The 21,818-nt window shown below is 44.3% G+C and overlaps 1 protein-coding gene across 2 annotated transcripts in view; it reads left to right on the forward strand.

Moving 5' to 3' along the window:
* sdk1b (sidekick cell adhesion molecule 1b) overlaps nt 1-20,123 on the forward strand; it is a 446,717-nt gene extending 426,594 nt beyond the window's left edge. For both annotated transcript variants that reach the window (XM_084044504.1, XM_084044505.1), the window contains 9 exons: nt 4,183-4,369; nt 8,327-8,464; nt 9,258-9,419; nt 9,900-10,025; nt 10,190-10,354; nt 12,279-12,416; nt 14,397-14,517; nt 16,571-16,700; nt 17,721-20,123. In XM_084044504.1, the coding sequence (XP_083900630.1) occupies nt 4,183-4,369; nt 8,327-8,464; nt 9,258-9,419; nt 9,900-10,025; nt 10,190-10,354; nt 12,279-12,416; nt 14,397-14,517; nt 16,571-16,700; nt 17,721-18,098 (1,545 nt within the window). In that variant the 3' untranslated portion in view covers nt 18,099-20,123. The remainder of the gene's footprint in view (nt 1-4,182; nt 4,370-8,326; nt 8,465-9,257; nt 9,420-9,899; nt 10,026-10,189; nt 10,355-12,278; nt 12,417-14,396; nt 14,518-16,570; nt 16,701-17,720) is intronic.
* Nucleotides 20,124-21,818: the final 1,695 nt, after the last annotated feature.

The following is a 21,818-nucleotide window of genomic DNA, read 5'->3' on the forward strand; positions in this document are numbered from 1 at the left end:
GCAGATATACAAGCTCATAGCACGGCACCGAGTGCCGTGCTATGAGCTTGTAGATCTGCTATTTTTGAAAAATCGTTATTTGTTTTGCAAATCTTGAGATTTGAGTTACAAAAGCGAACATTTGTAACTCAAATCTTTGCTTCTGGGGGATTCAACAGTTTTTTGAAAAAACGTATGTCGCCATAATATCAGTGGTTCTTTTTTCCATGTCAAGGACCCCCAAAATGACATGTATTTGGCCGCGGACCCCCATCTAAAAATATATGTTCCAGGGACCCCCCGGAAGCAAAGATTCGAGTTAAAGATTTTCGCTTTAAAACAATTTATAGGCTATTCAAAGATTTGCACACATTTTCACGATTTTTCTAAAATAGCCAAAGTGTAAAATAATGCGTTTTTATCTCAAATCTAAAAATGACACAGATGTTTCTTCAGGTCTTAATGGGTTAAAGTGTGAGGTGTGGTGGTGAAAGAAATCATATTCTTTTACCCCAAAATTAGCTTTAAAAAGCGGCATAGTTGCACTTATGTAAGGTGTTTGGCTTAATCATTGAATGTGCTGTGTTAGTATAGTTCTGTTCTACTTTGTCTCGCTGTCAGGTTTTCCAGACTGGTTTGTCCCTGGTTTGAACATCGTCTCTGTCTAGGAGGGACAAAGACACACAGTGCCAAACAAGGATCAGACTGTCTGAGAATCTGAGATGAAATTATGCCTTTTCTGAAAGAGCTGTGTCACCACACAGCCTGTTGTTTGTATACTCTAGCAGTTGAAAGTTTTTCCAACCCATTTTCCTGACAAAAGTAGAATCAAGGTGTTTGTATGGCCTAAGACACATTTCTTAACCCACTTGCACCGCAGCATCCAAATTCTGTACTTGTAGATCGACAATTTTTGGCAAATTGATTTGGTGTAGATGGGGAAAAAAGCGGTCCAAGTACAGAACCAACTCAGGTCCCGTTTACTAAGTCTAGAGTGTTTAAATAGATAGTTCACCCAAAAAATGACACCCAATGGAGACTTCATGGATATTTTTTTAGTTTTTGTCGCATTCCTAAGCCAATAATTTGATGACCAGCGGGACCGGTAGGCAGCGGTGCTGGTAGGAGACACAAAGGAGACTCTTTGTGTCTCCTACTGGAACCGCTGCCGGTCATCAAATTATTGGCTTAGGAATGCGACGAAAACGAAAGAAATATCCATGAATTCAAGTCACCATGGGGTGACTAATTGATAGAAAAAAAAGTCCTTTTGGGCGTGAACTATCCCTTTAAACCCGTGCCGTGTGAAACTTCAAACCGAATCTTAGCAATGTGCAGACATGCTGCCGAAAATACACCTCAATAACTACACCATTGAATCTGTTTAAAGTATAATTTTACGATGTACTATGTAATAAAATTACATGTGCTTTTAATGTGTAAATCCGGTGCAGAAGTCATAAAAATGTGGACATTTCCCATTGTCACCATGTTGAACGGCAAAAACAATTTCAAGGCTGAGCTACAGGCGAGGGTTGACTCACATAAAATGTCCTTTATTTTCCTTTATTCCACACATTGTTATCAATAGCTTTGTACACTATTCTTCACTAAGTATGCAATCTGCAAACTGAATAGGCTGGGAAATGGCATATGGGTTTAACTATGGCTACTTAAAAAGCCACGCTCAGGTAATTAGGCAGCACTATCGTTTAAGGCATTACATTAAAATTTTATCACTGTTTATTTGTTCATTATTTTTTTAGCACCTGAGTTGGTTCGTTTAATGAAGTTTACTAAACCCAACGCTCCTAATTGCCATTTCATATCAGAGTTGTTGATCTAATGAGGTAGAATTACCCGCTGCATTGCAGTACACTGTTAAAAAAACAGACGCGGTATAGCAGGAAAATACATTTAATGATTGATTGTCTCTCCTTTATATACACGCAGAACGATCCATTATCTACAGATCTGTGCTGAGGGCTGTTGACAACAATTCATTTTCATGAGCCTGCCTTCCGGATTCAACAACACCCCTTTTCTGTTAAAACGTTCTCTTATATACAGTACTAGAGGTCCGGGCGGCCTACGGCCGCCCGAAACCCCTAGCCGCGCACGGGGCCCAGCGTGGGCGCGTGTATATATGGGATGAACATTTGGGAAAAAAAAAAAAAAAAAAAAAAAAGTTGTAATGTAAAAGTAAAAAAATTGAGAAAAAAATTGGGAAGAAAAAATATTTTTTATTTTTCAGGGGGTCCGCGGACCCCCTGGTGGTCCGCGCCAAAGTCGTCGGATGAAAATCTCCAAACGGTAAAAAAAAAAAAAAAAAAAAAAAAAAAATCATGCAGGTTCTTGCTTGTTTCTGGCGTGGCATCCCAACCTGGCATCCCAATGCCGGCGATGTGTACTTCCGGGTTGCATAATGATGACATCACTGTGGAATCCTTTGCTGTCATGAACCTAGCCTGGTGTGTTGACCAGTAATGATGACATCACTGGCTAATCCTTTGGTGTCATGAACCTAGCCTGGTGTGTGGAGCAGAGCAGAGCAACGTGCTCTTGTTGTTTTGGGGATTTTCAATGGCGGGCCGTCGTGTTGTGTTGGCCTCGGTGGTACGCACGGTAAGCGGTAGGAAGCTGCTTCCACTTCCGTTGTGTCCGACATTTGGTGAGTAGAATTAATTATGTTGCGAGGTGGGAACGGTGTAGTGAGGCATGCCAGGTGCCCTACGCGAAACGTAAATTCAGGCCGCCCGCCGTGGCGACAGTGTTGGCGACATGTGGTCTGACGGTGTTGTGTTTAGTCGATAACAGAGCTGTGGGGTGTGGACACCGAGGGCACGGAAGTTGCTCGCCATTTATATAGTTAGATATGTGCTGTATATTGATTTGTATGATAATGATGTATGTTGCACTGAACTGTATGTTCAGTGTTTTATATGTAATGAAATCCTACAGATATAAAACCATATGGTAGAGTTACGAGTATGTATTACAGGCTGTTATTGTAAACTTGAAATTGTTCTTAATACCCTGCCTGATTAAATTAAGACCTGGAACTGTGTCATTTTTAGATTTGAGCTAAAAAGCATTATTTTTACACTTTGGCTATTCAAAAAATAGCAGATATACAAGCTCATAGCGCGGCACCGAGTGCCGCGCTACGAGCTTGTACATCTGCTATTTTTGAAAAACCGTGAAAATGTGTGCAAATCTTCTGAATATATATATTTTTAAAGCGAATATTTTTAACTGAAATCTTTGCTTTTGGGGGTCCCTGGAACACAATATTTTGATGGGGGTCCGCGGCCAAATACATATAATATTGGGGGTCCTTGACATGAAAAAGATTGAGCACCACTGATATAGAAACATACGTTTTTCAGAATACTGTTGGGAATTAGGAGACATGTAGAATCGGCTTCAGGTCTTAATGGGGTAAAAAAAAAACAATAGTAAAGTACCTGACCACCACGGCAGAGTCTGGGGGTTCGATTCCACCAAGGTGCATCCGGCTTTGTCGAGTGTCTATAGACTCTATATACAAACACAATTGGCCCGTGTTCGGGGGAGGGAAGCCAGGCGGGCGGGGAGGGTGATAATTGTTCCGGCACATACTCCTAAACGTACTGGGGCTGCACCTGTCCGCAGGGAGTGTTGGGCGGGAGGAGTAGGGCGGAGACTCTATATCCTCCTGGTGGGGTCTCCTCACTGGCAGGTGAGTCGGAGGACTCACATTATGACTAAATTGGAGAGAAAAGGCGGTAAAAAAGAAAAGAAAATAGAAGACGACAAAGAAACAAAAAATATATATATATATATTCTTATCATCATCAGTACTACTACTAGAAGTAGTAGTAGTAGTAGTAGTAGTAGTAGTAGTTGCGTATCTTTGCTTCCTATTATACTGTCTGGTACGGGTACTGTACCAATCATGTTCCCTCTAGCAGCATTCGTCTGCTCACTAAAGTAGCACAATTCTGCTTTCTATGGAGCGATTTGATTCAGCACTCTGCACCTCTCACATCAGGTCAGGGGTAAAATGAGGACCTCAGATATGAACTCAAACAGAAGATAGGAATAATTGGTAGAACAGAAATAGTGAAGACAGGGTAGGACGTGAGAACAACAGGTTTCTTAATTAACGAGAAGAAGAAGGTAGGTCGTGTTAATGCTGTTTTTGCTTCTCCTCTGTTCTAGATCCACTACTGGGAGAGAGACAGACAGAACCAGAGTGAGAAGGTGCAGGTGATCTTCGTCCCCGACACACTCGTGCGCCTGGTCAACCTGACCAGCTACACTCCTTACCTGGTCACGCTCACGGCGTTCAACACCGCCGGAGACGGCCCGCCCAGCGAGCCGCGCGGAGCCCGGACCCTGCAGTCTGGTAAGAAGAGTTGTGTTTTAAAAGTACACACAAGGTGGGGCTTTCCCTTAACACATCCACCGCCAAGGGCTAATCTCATAATGCACTTACCACTGCCAAGCTTTTATTGTTGTTTTTTGTTTTTTTCAAGCCGCCATAGGCCCCGTTAAAATCCTTTAGATTGCGCGATCCACTGTTTGTAAACATCGTCCACATGTCCTTTTGTGTAATCGTCGAGACGGCGGGTCAAACGGAGCCGCCATGTTTGAGTTCTGACCGTTAATGTTAACATGGGAAATGTGAGGAGGAAAAACTACACTGACTAAACAGGGGTTTTAGTGGTGTTACATAGAATAGAGGCGGACGGGAAACAAAAAACGGGAAATTACTTCCGGGTCACTTCCGGTGGTGTTACACTGAAAATGGTCCCCGAAAAAAAAATTCGATTTTTTTTTTTTTTTTTTTTTAGGAAAAAACACCCGCCCCGTAGGACTACGGGTACGGCGGTTAACGGTTGGATTTAACGGCCCGTAGGACTACGGTCTTGGCGGTCAATGTGTTAAAGTGACTGGTAGGCTATTCTATCATATAGGATTCCCTTAAAAGGAGAGGATGTTCTGTCCAAAGATGGACCTCACAGTCCCCTCAGGTGTCTGACCTAGTGCCACGTTTATCGGCGATCTTTTTAGAGCTGCAGAAGCCACCACGAGGATCTGGGTCTCTGGGCGATGGCCGAGGGTCCCGTCTAACGACTGGAACAATAACATTTCTACCGCGATCCGCCATTGCAGAGTGATCGCCTGTCGAAAATGGCTTGTTTTGACCACTGTAAAAAGATATGGAGATATGGACCTTTTTCTCCAGATCCTATCATTGGGGCGGATGCGCGTCCGTTTTTTTGGGGGCTGACGTCACATCCGTCCATTCTCTTCCCCTAGGATCATTCCTGAGTTGCGTTAGAGTGCCCCTTGTGGATTTAAAAAAAAAAAAATCTCGTTTATGGCACCCGACGGGTGTATTTTCAAAAGCGAGGATCTACGTTTTTGGCACTCAATGTGTTAAAAGCCTTAAAATGATCGAAGCTTAAAAAGTGATGCTTTTCCAAAATGCTACAAAGATGGTATGGTACAGTATATATTATTCTGTGTATCGAGGGTCTGTGCTGGAAAATTGCATGGATTTACTGTACATAGGCTGGAGGAGATTTGATGGTGCAGTAAGCCGAGCAAATCACCTTTGCTGCCAGTTGCTGGTGGGCATGTCACTAAAATGCGAGCTGTATTTCAATGTTTAAGCCCCCTAGAAGCATCAATGATCTGCAACACCTTTCACTGTAGGCTTTATTTTTGTTTTGTCTTTGGCACTTTCTCTGTACCAATTCAGAGCGTTTTTAGTGCCCCTGGCAGGTTTAAATAAATTATAAAACAGGGGTTTAAAGTTGAACAAATAAATACAAATCCGAAATGTTTATAAAGATGCGACAAAATTGATACGCAGAGCCCTGGATCGATCTGCACCTGCCCTGAATTGGTAAATGCCCCGAAGTTACAAATTGGTTGACTGAGGCTTTGCTGCTACTGCTACTTTATATAGATAAACTAAGCCGTTGAAGAAGTCTCTCAGATCTAGTCATTATGAAAAGAAATCCAACAAGGTAAAAGTAAAATAAAAGTTGCAAGACATGCAGATCTCAGTTAACCATTTTCTTTCACGTGTTTCGGCGCGTGGCTTTCATCAGAGCAAGTTGAGATATATTATGTTACAGTAAGTCAGATTGAAAAAGGAGTAGTCACTTTCTTCGAGTTCACCTCCTCGCAGGAGGAAATGATGATAGATGTCGAATGTCGACGACGAATGATGATAGGGGGACGATGATTTACGATTCTGTCCCGTTTACTGTTATTGTCTACTGACATTATTATGTACAGAATTGGATACTGCACTCTGTTTACTGTGTATTGTCAGTATTCACTGCATTTAACCATATGCACGCTGTTTTTTCTAGCTAATCCACCTTTTGAGTTTGTCATCAAATTCATAACCACTTTTATAGAATTGGCTTATTTCACATTAAACAAATGTAGAATTTAGAACTGTATCAGATTGCATCGTATCGCGTTCGAATTGCACCGAATTAATTCCGTATTAAAATGTATCGTCCCTGAATCATATCCTATCATTTAAATACATCCCCTAATAAACAGCTCATCATACTTAACCCATTTAGACATGAGGCCGATTATAAAAACTCCCTTTAAATCCTGACCTAAGTTTTCTGAAAAACTTCAAATATGCATTAAAAAATTACAAAAAATGTATGTTGCTATATACTGTGCATAGCAACAAGAACCCCAAAAGGGCTTCCCGTCCTGAAAGGTATAGTATAGTTACAAATAGGGGTTCCCGCCCAAAATGGGATAATGGAGCAATGGAACTTTTTGACAGATGGGTAACCGGCGGCGACACAGAAGGTAATAATTTGGATAGATCGTGGATATATTTCATACGAGCATGGACAACTCCTGTGCAGAAAAGTAGAACGTCTTTTAGAGCATTTAACCCATTAAGACCTGGAACTGTGTCATTTTTAGATTTGAACTAAAAAGCATTATTTTACACTTTGGGCTATTCAAAAATAGCAGATATGTGAGCTTGTAGATCTGCTATTTTTGAAAAATTGTGAAAATGTGTGCAAATCTTCTGAATATATATATTTTTAAAGCGAATCTCAAATCTTTGCTTCTGGGGGTCCCTGGAACAAAATATTTTGATGGGGGTCCGCGGCCAAAAACATATCATTTTGGGGGTCCTTGACATGAAAAAGATTGAGCACCACTGATGTAGAAACATACGTTTTTCAGAAAACTGTTGAGATGTAGGAGACATGTAGAATCGGCTTCAGGTCTTAATGGGTTAAATGCTCTAAAACACTTTCTACTAGTGACTGAGTTTGTTCTTTTGATGTCTAGTATTGCCTGTAATCTGCACCCTACGGTGTTCAAAGACACTTTCTAGTTGAGCATGCTGAGCCTTTGAAGCAACTCCTGTACAGTTAACACATTCAGTCCGGGAACGCATCTCTGTCATTTTAGATTTCTTTGGCTATTCAAAAATAGCAGAATACAACTCATAACGCGACTATGAGCTTGTAGATCTGCTATTTTTGAAAAATCTTGAAAATGTGTGCAAATCTTTGAACATGTATGTTTTTAAAGCAAACATTTTCAACTCAAATCTTTGCTTCTGGGGGGTCCCTGGAACAAAATATTCTGAGATGGGGGTCTGCGGCTAAATACATATCATTTTGGGGGTCCTTGACATGAAAATGTTTGAGAACCACTGATATAGTAACATTCGTTTTTTTTTTTTACGGTTAGGATTTAGAAGACATTTGTAGAATATATATTCAAATATTTGCGCACATTTTCAAAAATAGCAGATCTACAAGCTCATAGCGCAGCACTCAGTGCCGCACTATGAGCATGTATATCTGCTATTTTTGAATAGCCCAAAAAATCTCAAATGACAGAGATGCGTTCCAGGATTGAATGGGTTAAGTTAATGCTGGCACACGCGAACACTTGAATGAAACGTTCCTTTAGTTCTTACCTTCAGCAGCCGTTTATCCATCTGAATAATATGAATAATACGTTTTGTCTCCATAAATCAATGTGTTTTTTTGTGTGTCACTGATTAAATGGTGGCTAAGTGATTGATACTCTGTCACATTGAACAATGATTGAAGCAAACTTTTGCTGCTCATTTGCGTAAAGCTGAGACGATTTCGATCAATTCCACAGTCCTTTGCCACCTGCTTCTATAGAAAACGTGTGTATCTTTTTTTTTTATATATATATCGCACGATTTTGCAACCCCTTTTTTTGAGCCTTCACTGTTCTCTGACACAGAGACGGCAGGTGTCATTTGATAGAATCCTGTCATTCTTCCTCTCATTAATCACCATTGGTTTCTCCTCAGCTCCCAGCCAGCCCAGCTTCCTGACCTTCTCAGAGGTGACGGGGGGAAGTGTCAACGTGTCTTGGGGGGCTCCTCTCAGCCCTAATGGGCAGCTGGAGGGCTACAGAGTGGTCTATCAGCCCACTGCCCCTGTGCAAGGTATGGACGTGCACAAAAGTGTGCGTGTGTGCGTGTGCGTGTGCGTGTGTGCGTGTGTGTGTGTGTGTGTGTGTGTGTGTGTGTGTGTGTGTGTGTGTGTGTGTGTGTGTGTGTGTGTGTGTGTGCGCGCGCGCGTGGGGCAACCCGTTCTCTCTCCGAAGGCGTCACATTTTGCCGCTCTGTCAGTATCCCTGACATGTCAAGTTTTGACATGACGGTACGCCATGGCATCGTGGCATGTTGACAAAACAATGCCTAACCCTAACTCTAACCTCACTAAAACTGTGCAGAGAGATAGAAAAAAAAGTTGTATCCACGGGGGGTTTCGACCACGAGAGGTTGCGTTTACCAGCTCAGCACGGCTACTTGGTAAGCCACTGAAGCAGCTGGCCAATTGAGTAGTATTTTAAGCTCCAATACGTGCGCTTTAGTTGTTGTAGTTCTATAGGGAGTGAAATTAGGGAGTGAAAATGACAGAGCGGCCATAACTGACGCCTACAGTATGTGTGAGAATGTATTGTGTGGGAGAGATTGATTTTTCCTTGTGAAGTCAACCTGTCCTCACAAAAACAAACACGCATACGTAAAGGTGACACTCTTGTTCCTGTGTGTGTGTGTGTGTGTGTGTGTGCGCGTGTGTGTGTGTGTGTGTGTGTGTGTGTGTGTGTGTGTGTGTGTGTGTGTGTGTGTGTGTGTGTGTGTGTGTGTGTGTGTGTGTGTGTGTGTGTGTGTGTGTGTGTGTGTGTGTGTGTGTGTGTGTGTGTGCGTGCGTGCGCGCGTTCCACTTGAGCAGGAGTGACTAAAGTGGTGACCGTGGAGGTGAAGGGAAGCTGGCAGCGCTGGCTGAAGGTTCGAGACCTGACCAAAGAGGCGACGTACACGTTCAGCGTTCAGGCTCGCACCGTGAGCTATGGACCGCCGATGCTTGCCAACGTCACTGCACAGGCCCTGCAAGGTAAGAGAGAGGGACATATAGGAGAGAGTGTGTTTTATTTTTGGGGATGAAGGCGGGTAGATCAGGGGTTTTCAACCAGTGGTCCGGGGACCACCAGTGGTCCTTGAGGGGGTTCCAGGGGGTCCCCAGCCAAATTAATAGTTGGCAACCAATTTGACCCTTATATGTCTGTAACTCTGAGAGTGTACAAATGGAACCAAATGGACCCTAACGGGTCCATTTGGTTCCATTTGTACACTCTCAGAGTTAAATGAACACTGATGATGGTGAATTGGTGATACAGTGTTGATTGGGACCCCCAAGAAATCTTAATGGTTGAGTCCCTGGCATATCTTTTCAAAATGGGGGTCCCTGGGCTAATATTTGTCAATTTGGGGGTCCTTGACGCGAAAAAGGTTGAAAACCACTGGGGTAGATGACTGGCGGGAATAGGGAGGTCACCGGTTGCCTTTCTAATATTCTCCGTTTCCCCAACAAAAGGCACCCCTGGTTCGCCCATGGAGATGTCCATCACTAAGTCCTCCTCTGCCCTTGCCATCCATTGGACAGAGGGGGATACGGGGGCGGGACCTGTCGTTGGCTATGTCATTGAAGCACGGCCTTCGGGTAAGTCACATGAATATCGCCAGAAAACCACTGGAGATCTGTGTCACCTGAATCAGTGGAGAACCTTTTTTGGGCAGTTCTTTACCCATCTTGTCTGTACATGAAAATATATATATTTTTCTCTCTCTCTCTCTCTCTCTCTCTCTCTCTCTCATTCTCTCCAGATGAAGGGGTGTGGGATTCTTTCATCAAGCTCCTCCCTCCCGACAGCAGGATCGTTTCCGTGCCGATAGAGCGGCTGAGGTCCGGCGTCAGCTACGAGTTTCGAGTAATCGCCGTCAATCGCTACGGTTACGGAGAGCCAAGCACCCCGTCTGCATCTCTCGCAGGTAAAACACACACACACACACACACACACACACACACACACACACACACACACACACAATACACTGCGTGAAAAGTGTCACTCCTCATGCACTGAAGGAAGCCTGAGCTCAGTTCGGGGCTCTCCCCAGGCTGGCAGAGGGAGAGTAAAGCCCTGGATTACGGCTTAGGCAATTGGCACTGGGTGAAGAAATAGGTTTAAAAAATCATGGGGTAAAAAAATGTATTTAAAAAAAGAATCTGTATGAGGGAATACCAAGGGTGAGCGAGGAAATAACAGCTATAGATGGACCCTGCCAACGATATCAACAACTGCCAGCCAGCAAATTGGTGCTGTAGGAGCCAACACGCCGGCACCGGTCACGAGGACGTCCCACGTTAACACACGTGGACGTACTCAAGAAAGATGCAGGAGCGCAAAAGTACCGACGAGCTGGCCAGAAGTATGGAGAACCGGGAGGACTGGAGGTGATGGAGGGATCGTCTGAGGACGAGAGAGAGAGAGAGAGAGAGAGAGAGAGAGAGAGAGAGAGAGAGAGAGAGAGAGAGAGAGAGAGAGAGAGAGAGAGAGAGAGAGAGAGAGAGAGGAGAGAGAGAGGAGAGAGAGAGAGAGAGAGAGAGAGAGAGAGAGAGAGAGAGAGAGAGAGAGAGAGAGCATGAACCTGTCGTGTTCGGCAAGGAAACTCGCACTTTCACACCCCTGCACAAAAAGGTGAAGGGGTTTGAAGGGGTGAGTCTGACCAGACTATTAAACTCCAACAAATTAAACAAGTTTCACTTTGTGTTATATCACACCAGCAATATGGTCTAGTGCCATCTAGTGGTAGAGTTTGTACAACACACACTCCGGTAGAGAGTCGGTAACACCTTGAGGGATGTCAGGCGAGGAATTAATTAACCTCCGTATTTCGATCCGCACCTCTTAAGCCTTCCCCACTTTACAGATGACATTAAACCCTCCTCTGGGCATGTCAAAGATCCGTTCTGATATATTTTATTCATTAACTGGAGAAGAAATTAAATTAAGATGAAATAAATAGATGGTATGCTATAAATAAATAATCTATGGGGTTGCCATCCAAATAGAAATAAAGATCCTCTTCACTGAGGCTCTGGATTCCACCAACTCTTAACCACAATCACATCGATAGGAGGAGTCCATTGTTTTACTCACCTGCGATCAATGGATAAAAATCATCCTCAGTGTTTTAATCAGTTTGATGTGCCAGTTGTTCGGGGGGGGGGGGGGGGGGGGGGGGGGGGGGGCGGGGGGGTTGGGGTGCAGAGAGCTTGGGAGCGCTGTGAGGAACACTATTGGAAAACCTAATCAGAGCTTGCCGTCCCTTGCAATCGGTCAATTTGGAACGAGTCTTCGTACAAATGACTAAGAGGAGGGGCGTGGGGAGTTGGCATTTCCCACACGAGGCCATTATGACCCCATATTGCATTGGGTGCAGAGGTGGGTGGTCCATTGCAGAATTGGATTAATGTTTTCAAATTTTTTTAAGGTATTACTGCCGACCTTTCTGTTTCTCTCTGTACCTTTCTTCCCACAGCCTATTAACCAATCACATGCTGTGTTCCCATCTCTGTCTCTGACTGTGCTCCTCTCTTTGTGTCTGTGTCTGTGTCTCTGTGTCTCTGGATGTGCTCCTCTCTGTCTCTCTATCTCTCTATCTCTGTCTCTCTGTCTCTGCTCCTCTGTGTCTGTCTCCCTCTTTCTGGCTGTGTTTCACGCTCTCTGTCTCTCTGGCTCTCTGGCTCTCTGGCTCTCTGGCTCTCTGTCTGTGTCTGTGTCTGTGGCTGTGCTTCCTTCTGTTTGTGTCTGTGTTCCCCTCTCCTCTCTGTCTGTGGCTGATCTTCTGTCTGTGTTCCCCTCTCCTCTCTGTCTGCGGCTGATCTTCTGTCTGTGTCTCTCCTGTGTAGCCCTGTCGGATCGTCCCTTCTACGAGGAGTGGTGGTTCCTGCTGGTCATGGCTCTGGTGGGTCTGATCCTCATCCTGGTCCTGGTCTTCACCCTGCTGCTCCATGGACACAGCAACAAGTACAAGACCTGCAGCACAGGTCTGTGAACCTCTGGTTCTTCACTCCGTCCGTCCGTCCAGATGTTTCACATTCCTAAATAAATAATTAGACCCACTTGATTTGGCGCGGGGGAGGAGTTATGGGTTCAGTGCCTTGCTCAGGGACACCTCGGGACCTTCTGTTTCCCAGGCAGCCTCTCTCTACCCATTCAGTTAGAACAGCCCTTAAGCCGCCCTATGGCTGCAGTGTTTTGCATACGCTGTTCTGTGTTGGGTTCAGGTGTGTGTGTGTGTGTGTGGGTGTGTGTGTGTGTGTGTGTGTGTGTGTGTGTGCGCGCGCGCAAAGTCAACAACACAGATCCTTTGCTGCCAAACAGAGGTCACGCCAGGACAGAGTCTTTAATCTTGAGTTGCCGCGGAAACCCCTGGGCAGAGGAGTAATTAGTCGAAAAAAGAGAGGAGGAAGGAAAGAAAGAGATGGAGGGATGAGGCAAAGACAGAGGTTGCGTGCGTGCGTGCGTGCGTGCGTGCGTGCGTGCGTGCGTGCGTGCGTGCGTGCGTGCTTGCGTGCGTGCGTGCGTGCGTGGGGTAGAAAGGGAGATAAAGAGGCTCTGTTTTGCCACATATTACTATGTGGTATTAATTAAGGTTAAAACAAGTCTAAAAACCCTGCTAGCTTCAGCCAAACAGACCCAAGTGGTCTGAACTGACGGTCATCCTAACAATTCTCTCATTAGTGGGCAAGAAAAGAAAAGGGAAACATTGCTATTAATGGCAGAATGAGGTCGGGGGTCGTATGCGTTTACATACAGTACATGTACTGGATGTAAATATGAATATTGTATATTCACTGCAGGATTAACACATAATTGTAAACAACAGCTAAATCTTTAAATTGAATCAAAAGGAAGTACCATGATTTAAAATAAGCCTATTTTGTGATAAGGTGCAACCAGCTCTCAGTTTGCGCTTGAATTATTTTTATTTATGAAATTAGTTTTGAGAAATCTTATTTGGGACCAAAGTGGCAGACGGACGAACCGACATCCTTTGAGCTCTGCCAGCTAGCGCAGCTAATAATGAAAAAGCCAATATGGAGATATGAAAATGTTTTTTCATTTTTCATGCAAAAAAGCAATAACTTTGCGGAGACACAAAATTCAAATCATGCCAACCAAGGTTGCTGCCCAGTGAATAAAATGGATTATATAAACCCAATCTAGGACCAGAAGAGACCCAGTGAGCAGCGCTGAGCAGTCCAACTCGTTTTAATGATGGTTTCCTCACTGACTGGTCTTTGAATATTTGAATATTTCTCATCAAAATATTATACTGTACTGTGGTTCTCAAGTGGTTCTCAACCTGTGGGTCGTGCACCCCCGGGGGCATGATGACCCCTTGAGATGTATCATCTCGTCCATGCATACATAAACAACAACTTGACAAAACAAAAACAAAGCTCTCCTGAAACTGGCCACTCCCACTCCACCTGAACACCCACAACATAACAGACTTCATGCATTAATATACCCATGTAAGGCTAAATGTGCAAAAACAAATGACAATTTAAGGACTTTTAAGACCTAAAAAAAGAAGAAAAAAGACCATTACTGCTATAAAAACTGGTCAAACATTGGCCAAATTGTCAAATAATATAAGTAAGAGGCAAACATTGTGAAAATAGCCGATCTACAAGCTCATAACGTCTCGCGTTGCGAGGCGTTGTGAGCTGCTCCATCTATAAAGATAGGTGCTCTCACACAACAAATCAATACTCAATAGCCTAACATTAAATTAATAATGATATCGCCATCAGTGAGGTCTTAAAAAATTGATAATCAAATAAGATAAGCAAATCCTCACACCCCTGGTATATTGTAACATACTCTACCAGATAGACTGTTTAAAACAATCTTGGATTGGAAGTTTTTGCTGACTTGAAGCTGACTTCAGCACTTTTGTCAACATATAGTGTTTATATTTTATAAATAAAAGTGACCAGACTCCTGTCCTTCTCCAGGTAAACACATCTCCACAGTGGAGGAGGCTGTGACTCTGGACAATGGAGGCTTCACTGCTCTGGAGCTCAACAGCAGATCACTGAACACCAAGAACTCCTTCCTCAAGAAGAACGGAACCAGGTACGAGTACTTTACACAGACACACACACACGCACATACATGCACGCACGCACGCACGCCTTATATGCACAAAGTGCATATAAGGCAGAACATTGTTACGTACAATAATGTTGGCATACTTGTCAAACACAGCAGACAACAATCATGGGTAACGGAAACAACGCCTCCTCCAAATTGATGCACTCATCTAAGGCAACATTTTTTAACACAGAGTGAGAGACAGAATGGTCCGCAGCAGGGAGCCTTCCCTTGCAGTCTCAGCTCAGTCCAATGTTGTCGCTGCCTTTTCTGTTGTGCCCATAAGAGGCGACCTCGGGCATTAGTCAGTGGGAGTTGGTGTTCTGTTCCACAAACAGTCATAGATGCTCTGACAGAGATACTGTGGTCAGATATAAAGTCCTCCGAGACAGCCATTACCCACTCCAATGTAACATCAGCCCAACAGCACAGATCGCTTAAGTCCGGCCAGTCTGACCACACACCGAAGCCGGGGGAGCGACTGTCTAGCTTTCCACTAAGCTTCCTCCTGAAGCCTAGGAAGCTCGGATCCAAGCCACATACCAGGGGGACGTCGTTTCAGGTCCAAGAACAGAGATGAACGTGCAAGCTCTCTCACATACTGGTCATCATTGTTCAGCATATTTAACAAATGGGAGAGCCTCGTAGCAATATACAGTATGTCCATTCAAAATTGGAAATACCCATACCACCCTCACATTTACTGTGAAATATAATGTCACATGTTGTGTGTGTGTTAAGACCAGTCCATTGTCTCACTAGGTGTACATTTTTGTCAGTCTAATCACGTAGTGACTTTCGCGGAACATGTATGTTGTACCTTGGCCATTGCTATTACTCTGACTGCCTCCAGTTTCATGATAAGTGGCAGGGACGATGCATGGATTAAATCAAGTCCGCTGGAGTGCTCAGAAATGATTACATCGACCTGATCTTTCCGCTCGCCTGCCACATTGAACTTGTGACCCAGATATGTGTATGTCTCGTGACGTGAATAGACTTTAAGGGGTTTATTGCAAAAATTGTGAAATCAGGTATTGTGGCTGTTTTAGACACAATACACACAATACACACACACACACACACACACACACACACACACACACACACACACACACACACACACACACACACACACACACACACACACACACACACACACACACACACACACACACACACACACACACACACAAAATATGTATTCATGTCCACATAAACAGAAGTACAAGAATGCCATGTACAAAGGACATAAACACTGCCAGTGCAGTCAGACACTATGAAAACAGCCAGTTACAAAGTGTCTAGACGGCAGAACATTGTTATATACAATAATGTTGACATACAGTACTTGTCAAACACAGCAGACATCATTCATGGATAAAGGAAACAACGGCGCCTCCAAAATGAGCGGCTTCCTATAATAGCTGATACTGAGCACACACACACACACACACACACACACACACACACACACACACACACACACACACACACACACACACACAGACACACACACACACACACACACACAGACAGACAGACAGACAGACAGACAGACAGACAGACAGACAGACAGACAGACAGACAGACAGACAGACAGACAGACACGCACGTACATACGCACTATACTAGGAATCTAATGATTCACTCAACTCACAATATGATTCGAATCACGATACGATTTTTCATGATTCTTTTCTCTTACACAAATCCAGTATTCTCTTCACTTGTTTTTTTTTACAATACTGATTCTCTTATCCTCTTTTCAATACAGTAGCAAATGACTGAAAACTAAAAAAAAAAAAAAAAAAAATCTCTGTATTTTCTTCTCCTTTTCTACGCGCCCTCTGCTGTTTGCACGATAATGTTTTTATTTTTTATTAAATCGATTAAAATTGTCACCTCTTCGAATCAAGTTTAATCGATTAACGATAAATCGTTACATGCCTAAACTATACGCACTAAAATAGACATTTGTAGTTTCATTAAAATGTGTGTGTGTGTGTGTGTGTGTGTGTGTGTGTGTGTCCAGGTCTCCCCCCAGACCCAGCCCTGGTGGTCTCCACTACTCGGATGAAGACATCTGTAACAGCTACAACGGAGCCGTTCTCACTGAGAGCACCACGCTCACTGAGAAACCCACAGAGGTCTCTGAGTCTGAGGTACCCATCTATCTCTCTCTCTCTCTCTCTCTCTCTCTCTCTCTCTCCCTCTCCCTCTCCCTCTCTCTCTCTCTCTCTCTCTCTCCTCTTTACTGTATCTCCTCTCCTCTAGCTTTTCTCTCTATCCATCCCATTTCCTTTGTCCCTATTTGTCTTGCTTGCTATCTCTTTCTCCATTACGTCTCTTTTGAATGCTAAAGCCCAATTTACACTTTGTAGCATGACCGGCATCGCTCAACAGAATTAGCTGTCGCTACGTGATGGGTTTTTCCTCTGAAAGTCGGTTATTTCTGTCAAGTGATGCGTTCATTGACAAAGTAGAATTAGTCTTTCGACACAGTCTCTGTCTGGAGGCTCTCGATCTTTAGACCAACAACGTGTTCTCCGACTACATTTGTGTCCGGACCAAGGGGCCAGCTTCCGAGTTGTAAATTGAGGCTATGTATACGTAGGAAGAGACAGTTCATATGAATGGCCTGTAGTCTCGCTGTTTCACCCCTGCTGGTGTCAGAAGTAAATAAGCTCCATTCAAGCGGATGGGTTTTTGCCAACTTGATTTTCTTACCTTAATAAACATTGTCATAAATACTATATGTTTCCAGTCGCTAGTTTAAAGTCTTCTTTCAGTCACCATGATATGCGTTTTGGTAAATTATGGGCCCATTTATTTAAAAATTGATGATAAAGTAGGGTATGCTGTAGGAGGGGCGTGGCTTCCTTGTGATGATGATTGACAAGCTACACAACCAATAGCATTCATTCCCCACCCCCGAGATGTTGCACATTTATAGTAGGATATCATCACTTACTGCATAGTTTAATGTATCATTGCTTTTCTGGTGAATGAGAATGTATCCGCCTAAACACTCCATATCTGTGTGTGTGTGTGTGTGTGTGTGTGTGTGTGTGTGTGTGTGTGTGTGTGTGTGTGTGTGTGTGTGTGTGTGTGCGTGTGTGCGTGTGTGTGTGTGTGTGTGCGTGTGTGTGCGTGTACGTGCGTCTCTCTCTCTCTCTCTACAGTTAACGGACAGCGACTACGAGGACGAGCAGCCCAAGCACTCGTTCGTCAACCACTACATGAGCGACCCCACCTACTACAACTCGTGGAAGCGTCAGCCCAAGGGCCTGAAGGGCCTGGCCGCGCCCTTCGGCTACGAGGAGTGCGGCAGCGGCGGCATCGGCGGCATCGGCGACGGCGACGCCGAGCCCTACTACCAGACGGTGGTGACGCAGCACAGCGCCGGCGGGGCCTACACGCCCACAGGCCAGCCGGCCGCGCACGTCAACGCGCACGCCGTCAACCCCGTCGTCGTCAGCAGCGCCAACACCACCAACACCAACAACACCAACCCTCCGGGGTCTCGCACCCCCGTCACTGGGTTCTCCTCCTTCGTGTGATGTGCCCCCCCCCCTCAACCCCTTCCACCCCCGCCACACCACCACCACCCCCTCCCTCCCCCAGAGAGAGAATGACTCAGAGCACAAATGCGTGCGACACAAAGAAAAAAAGAACGATTTTAAAGTCTTATGAAGAGTATACACGATACACACCCCTTTGTCACTCTTAACTATGAAGGAGGTGGGGGGGACCTGGGGGGCTTTTTCTGGACCAAAACAACAACAACAAGGAAAAAAACGGCGAGATGAGGAGGAGTGGGGATAGATTGGTGAAGACGTGCTACTTCACGCTCCAATGAACTAAAAAGCTACACTCCTCACTCACTCCCCTGCCGCGCCCCCCCACCCCCCCCCGAGCACATGAAGACCCTCACTTCGTCAACGAGCGCGTGCTTGTGCCGTGCTCGTGTCCTTAACGCCTCTGTCACTGTGCTTACACACAGTTACTTTTCTCGACTGCGAACACACACACACACACACACGCACATACACTCTCTCACACATGCACGCACGCACACACACACACGCACACGCACACGCACACACACACACACACACACACACACACACACACACACACACACACACACACACACACACACACACACAAACATTTTCATGCATATTCCATCTCTGTGGAGATGCTCGTCGTGTCTACTTGGTGAAAAACCGTAGAGCAGAGAATGGAATCACAATCCTGGAACCTGGGAACACTGCACAATGCAAATTATTTTTTATTCTCCTTCTCCACACACGCGCACACACACACACGCACACACACACGCGCACACACACGCACACACACACACACACACACACACATGCGCGCGCGCCAACGCACACTCTTACAACTATCCTACATTAAATGTCCCTCTCTGAGAATGAACCCGGTTGGGGTCAGGGAATTATTTTTTTATTTTATTTTTAAAGCACAGAAGGGGGACAGCTTTTGTTGACGGACCAGCTCTGGTACACAAACACCAGGGCTGTCAGCTTTAAAAGACTATAAGACCCAGCGGAGGATGTGGGGGGGGTGGGGAGGGGTGGTGATTCTAAGTTCAGCACTTACTAGATTCTCAGTGCACGTGTGGTGCATAAGGTGTGTGCGTGTGTGTGTGTGCGTGTGTGTGTGTATGTGTGATGATTTGGTTTCGGATGGGAAATGTAAAGAAAATGTTGCACCATTTTCTTTTTCTATTGTGTACTGCCTCTTGTCAACATGTCCTGCACCCCCAGCGCCTCCAAGCCATAACGCTTGCACTGAGCTGAGCCCCACACATTTGATTCTTATCATTAATGTTATGCTGACCTTTGTTCTGGGTTCTTTTGTTACATTTGATTTGTTTTGTTTTTTGGTTTGGATTTTTTATTTTTTATTTTGCAGGAACGAGTGTGTTTGTGTGTGCATGTTTGTGCCGGCAAGCGGGTATGATTGTGTGTCTATTTCCTTATTTTTTAATTCATCCATTTGACTCTGTTGTTCATAGCTAAAGCAAAGTGTGCCACTGTATGTATGTCTGTGTATATTTTTAAAGATGGATTTTGTACAGAGGAAACCTTTTTACTTGTGCTATTGTATGTAGTCTGGTTACGTTTGTTCAGTTAAAAAAAAAGAAGATATAGTGAACACAGCACTGGAGCAAGCTCATAGCTACCACTGACCTATTCACGAGAGAGAGAGAGAGAGAAAGAATGGGAGTAGGGACAGTTTTTTCAGACAAATGAATGAAGAGGAAGAGTCACAGAATCAAAGTTTTAAGATGTGTCACTTGTTTAAATGGAGCATATCACAGGTTCGATTCCTTACACAGTTGTCTGTGCTGTGTCTTCTGAACGGAACACTGACCCTGACAGCCAGGCTGACACTCCACTTTCTTTGTAATCCAGACGGGAATTAAAGTCGTCTGTATGATTTTTTTGGGTTATGTAAAAAAAAAAAAGAAATGAACCATTTACCACACCCCACCTTTCTTAAGCTTGTTTTGAGTCCCATTCAAGTGTGAATAAATGGTCCTTGTTAAACAACTTGGCTTTGTTCTGCATTTACATTATAGATGGATTACAGGTGCACGTTAAACGCTCATTTAATGTGCATGAGTCCTATATTCAGGAAGCATGGTGGTTACATTGGAGACAATGCATTAAGGGGTTACTGTGACAGTTTGAATTGATCTCTATACTGTATCTTTGTCAGGCAGGGGGGGTGTTCGTAACTTATAATTGGGCTGCGTGACCCGGAAATGACCGTAATAATCCTAAAACGGGAGCAAAAAAAAATATTGCCCGGTATGCCAAATGGCCAGTACGCCCCTGGCCTCTGTATAAACCCGCCCTACATTTGCATACTGGTTCTTGATTGGTGCCCCACAACTTCCAGGGCAGCTAAATACAATCACAACCGAGCAGGGCCAGACTATTCTGCCGAGGGCAAAAGTTTTTTTTGCACTGGTAGATTAGTCTGGTTTCCAGGCTAATATTATTATCCGTCAATACAGCTTAATCCATCCTCCACTGCACAAGCACACCGGAGCCGCTTGCCAACAAGAAACAATATTCAAGCTAAAGGTGCATTTACACGTATTATACAGGTGCCCATTGGGCTGTATACTCGTGAACGATGCAAATAGGGAATTTGACAGTTCTGGAAAGTCCTTGTGCAGTGGTAAACGTCTGTGGAGAATGTCTGAAGAGTGGAAACTGACTGGAAAGTAGACTGCAGTACTACGTAATCAAATGGTAGGTGTGGGGAATTCGACAGATGTGGGGAATTTGCCAAATCAAGCTCAGGCTGGGGTTGCCATGGCAATCAATTGACTCATTTGGGCCACGGCCAGAGCCTTTTCTGGTGGTTCTGGACAACCGCCTCTCCGACCGACTCAACGCTGGACTCTGCACTCCCTCGGGTCGTCTGCAATGTGTGTGGCGAATTGGAAGTTGGTCGATCGAGCGGTTCTCTCGGATTACAGACGTACCTACAGAGATTCCCTGAATGTATTTGTAAGATGCGGACTGCAGAGCAAGGGGTTTTCTCTTTGCTGCTCCTCATTCTATTTTGTTCTATTATTTATTCCTCATTTCGTATTCTATAGAAGCAAGTTAGTGGCATTCCCACACAAAGGATCATGGCATTGGTATAGCAAAGCGGAGCAGTTGAGGATAATAGCATCAAAAAGTAGAATTTGGCTCAAATGTATGAAAATTTGAAGTGAATTTCTCCGGGGAGCGGACAATCTGCCACAACAGTTTTCACTTCCAGTGCTGTAAAGTAAACAAGTGCATTTACTCAAGTACTGTACTTTTTTAAAAGGTATTTTCACTTTACTGGTTTCCAATTGGTTATACTTTTACTTCTACTCCACTACATCTCAATGGCAAATATTGTACTTTTGACTCCACAACAATTATTTGAAAACTTTAATTACTAGTTACTTTGTAGAATTTGATTATTATTATGAAACCACCTCAGACCTATATATACTTTGGCAATTTGAAAATTAGCTATTTTCAAAGGATTTTTATACATCTGAAAACCTGTGAAATGGGACATCCTGCATAATGAGTACTTTTACTGAGAACCTTTTTCAAATGTTTGAAGAAAAATATTATTTGAGCTACTCTCTTTGGGGACAGGGACTGTAACCTGTTTGGTGCTTCAGAAGCCTGCACAAATGGCTTTGTGGGAGAGAGCCAATTGTCTCATGATCAATTTGGCAGTCATCT

Source organism: Gymnoscopelus microlampas (genome assembly GCF_963454915.1).
Source record: "Gymnoscopelus microlampas genome assembly, chromosome: 2".
Lineage (NCBI taxonomy): Eukaryota > Metazoa > Chordata > Actinopteri > Myctophiformes > Myctophidae > Gymnoscopelus > Gymnoscopelus microlampas.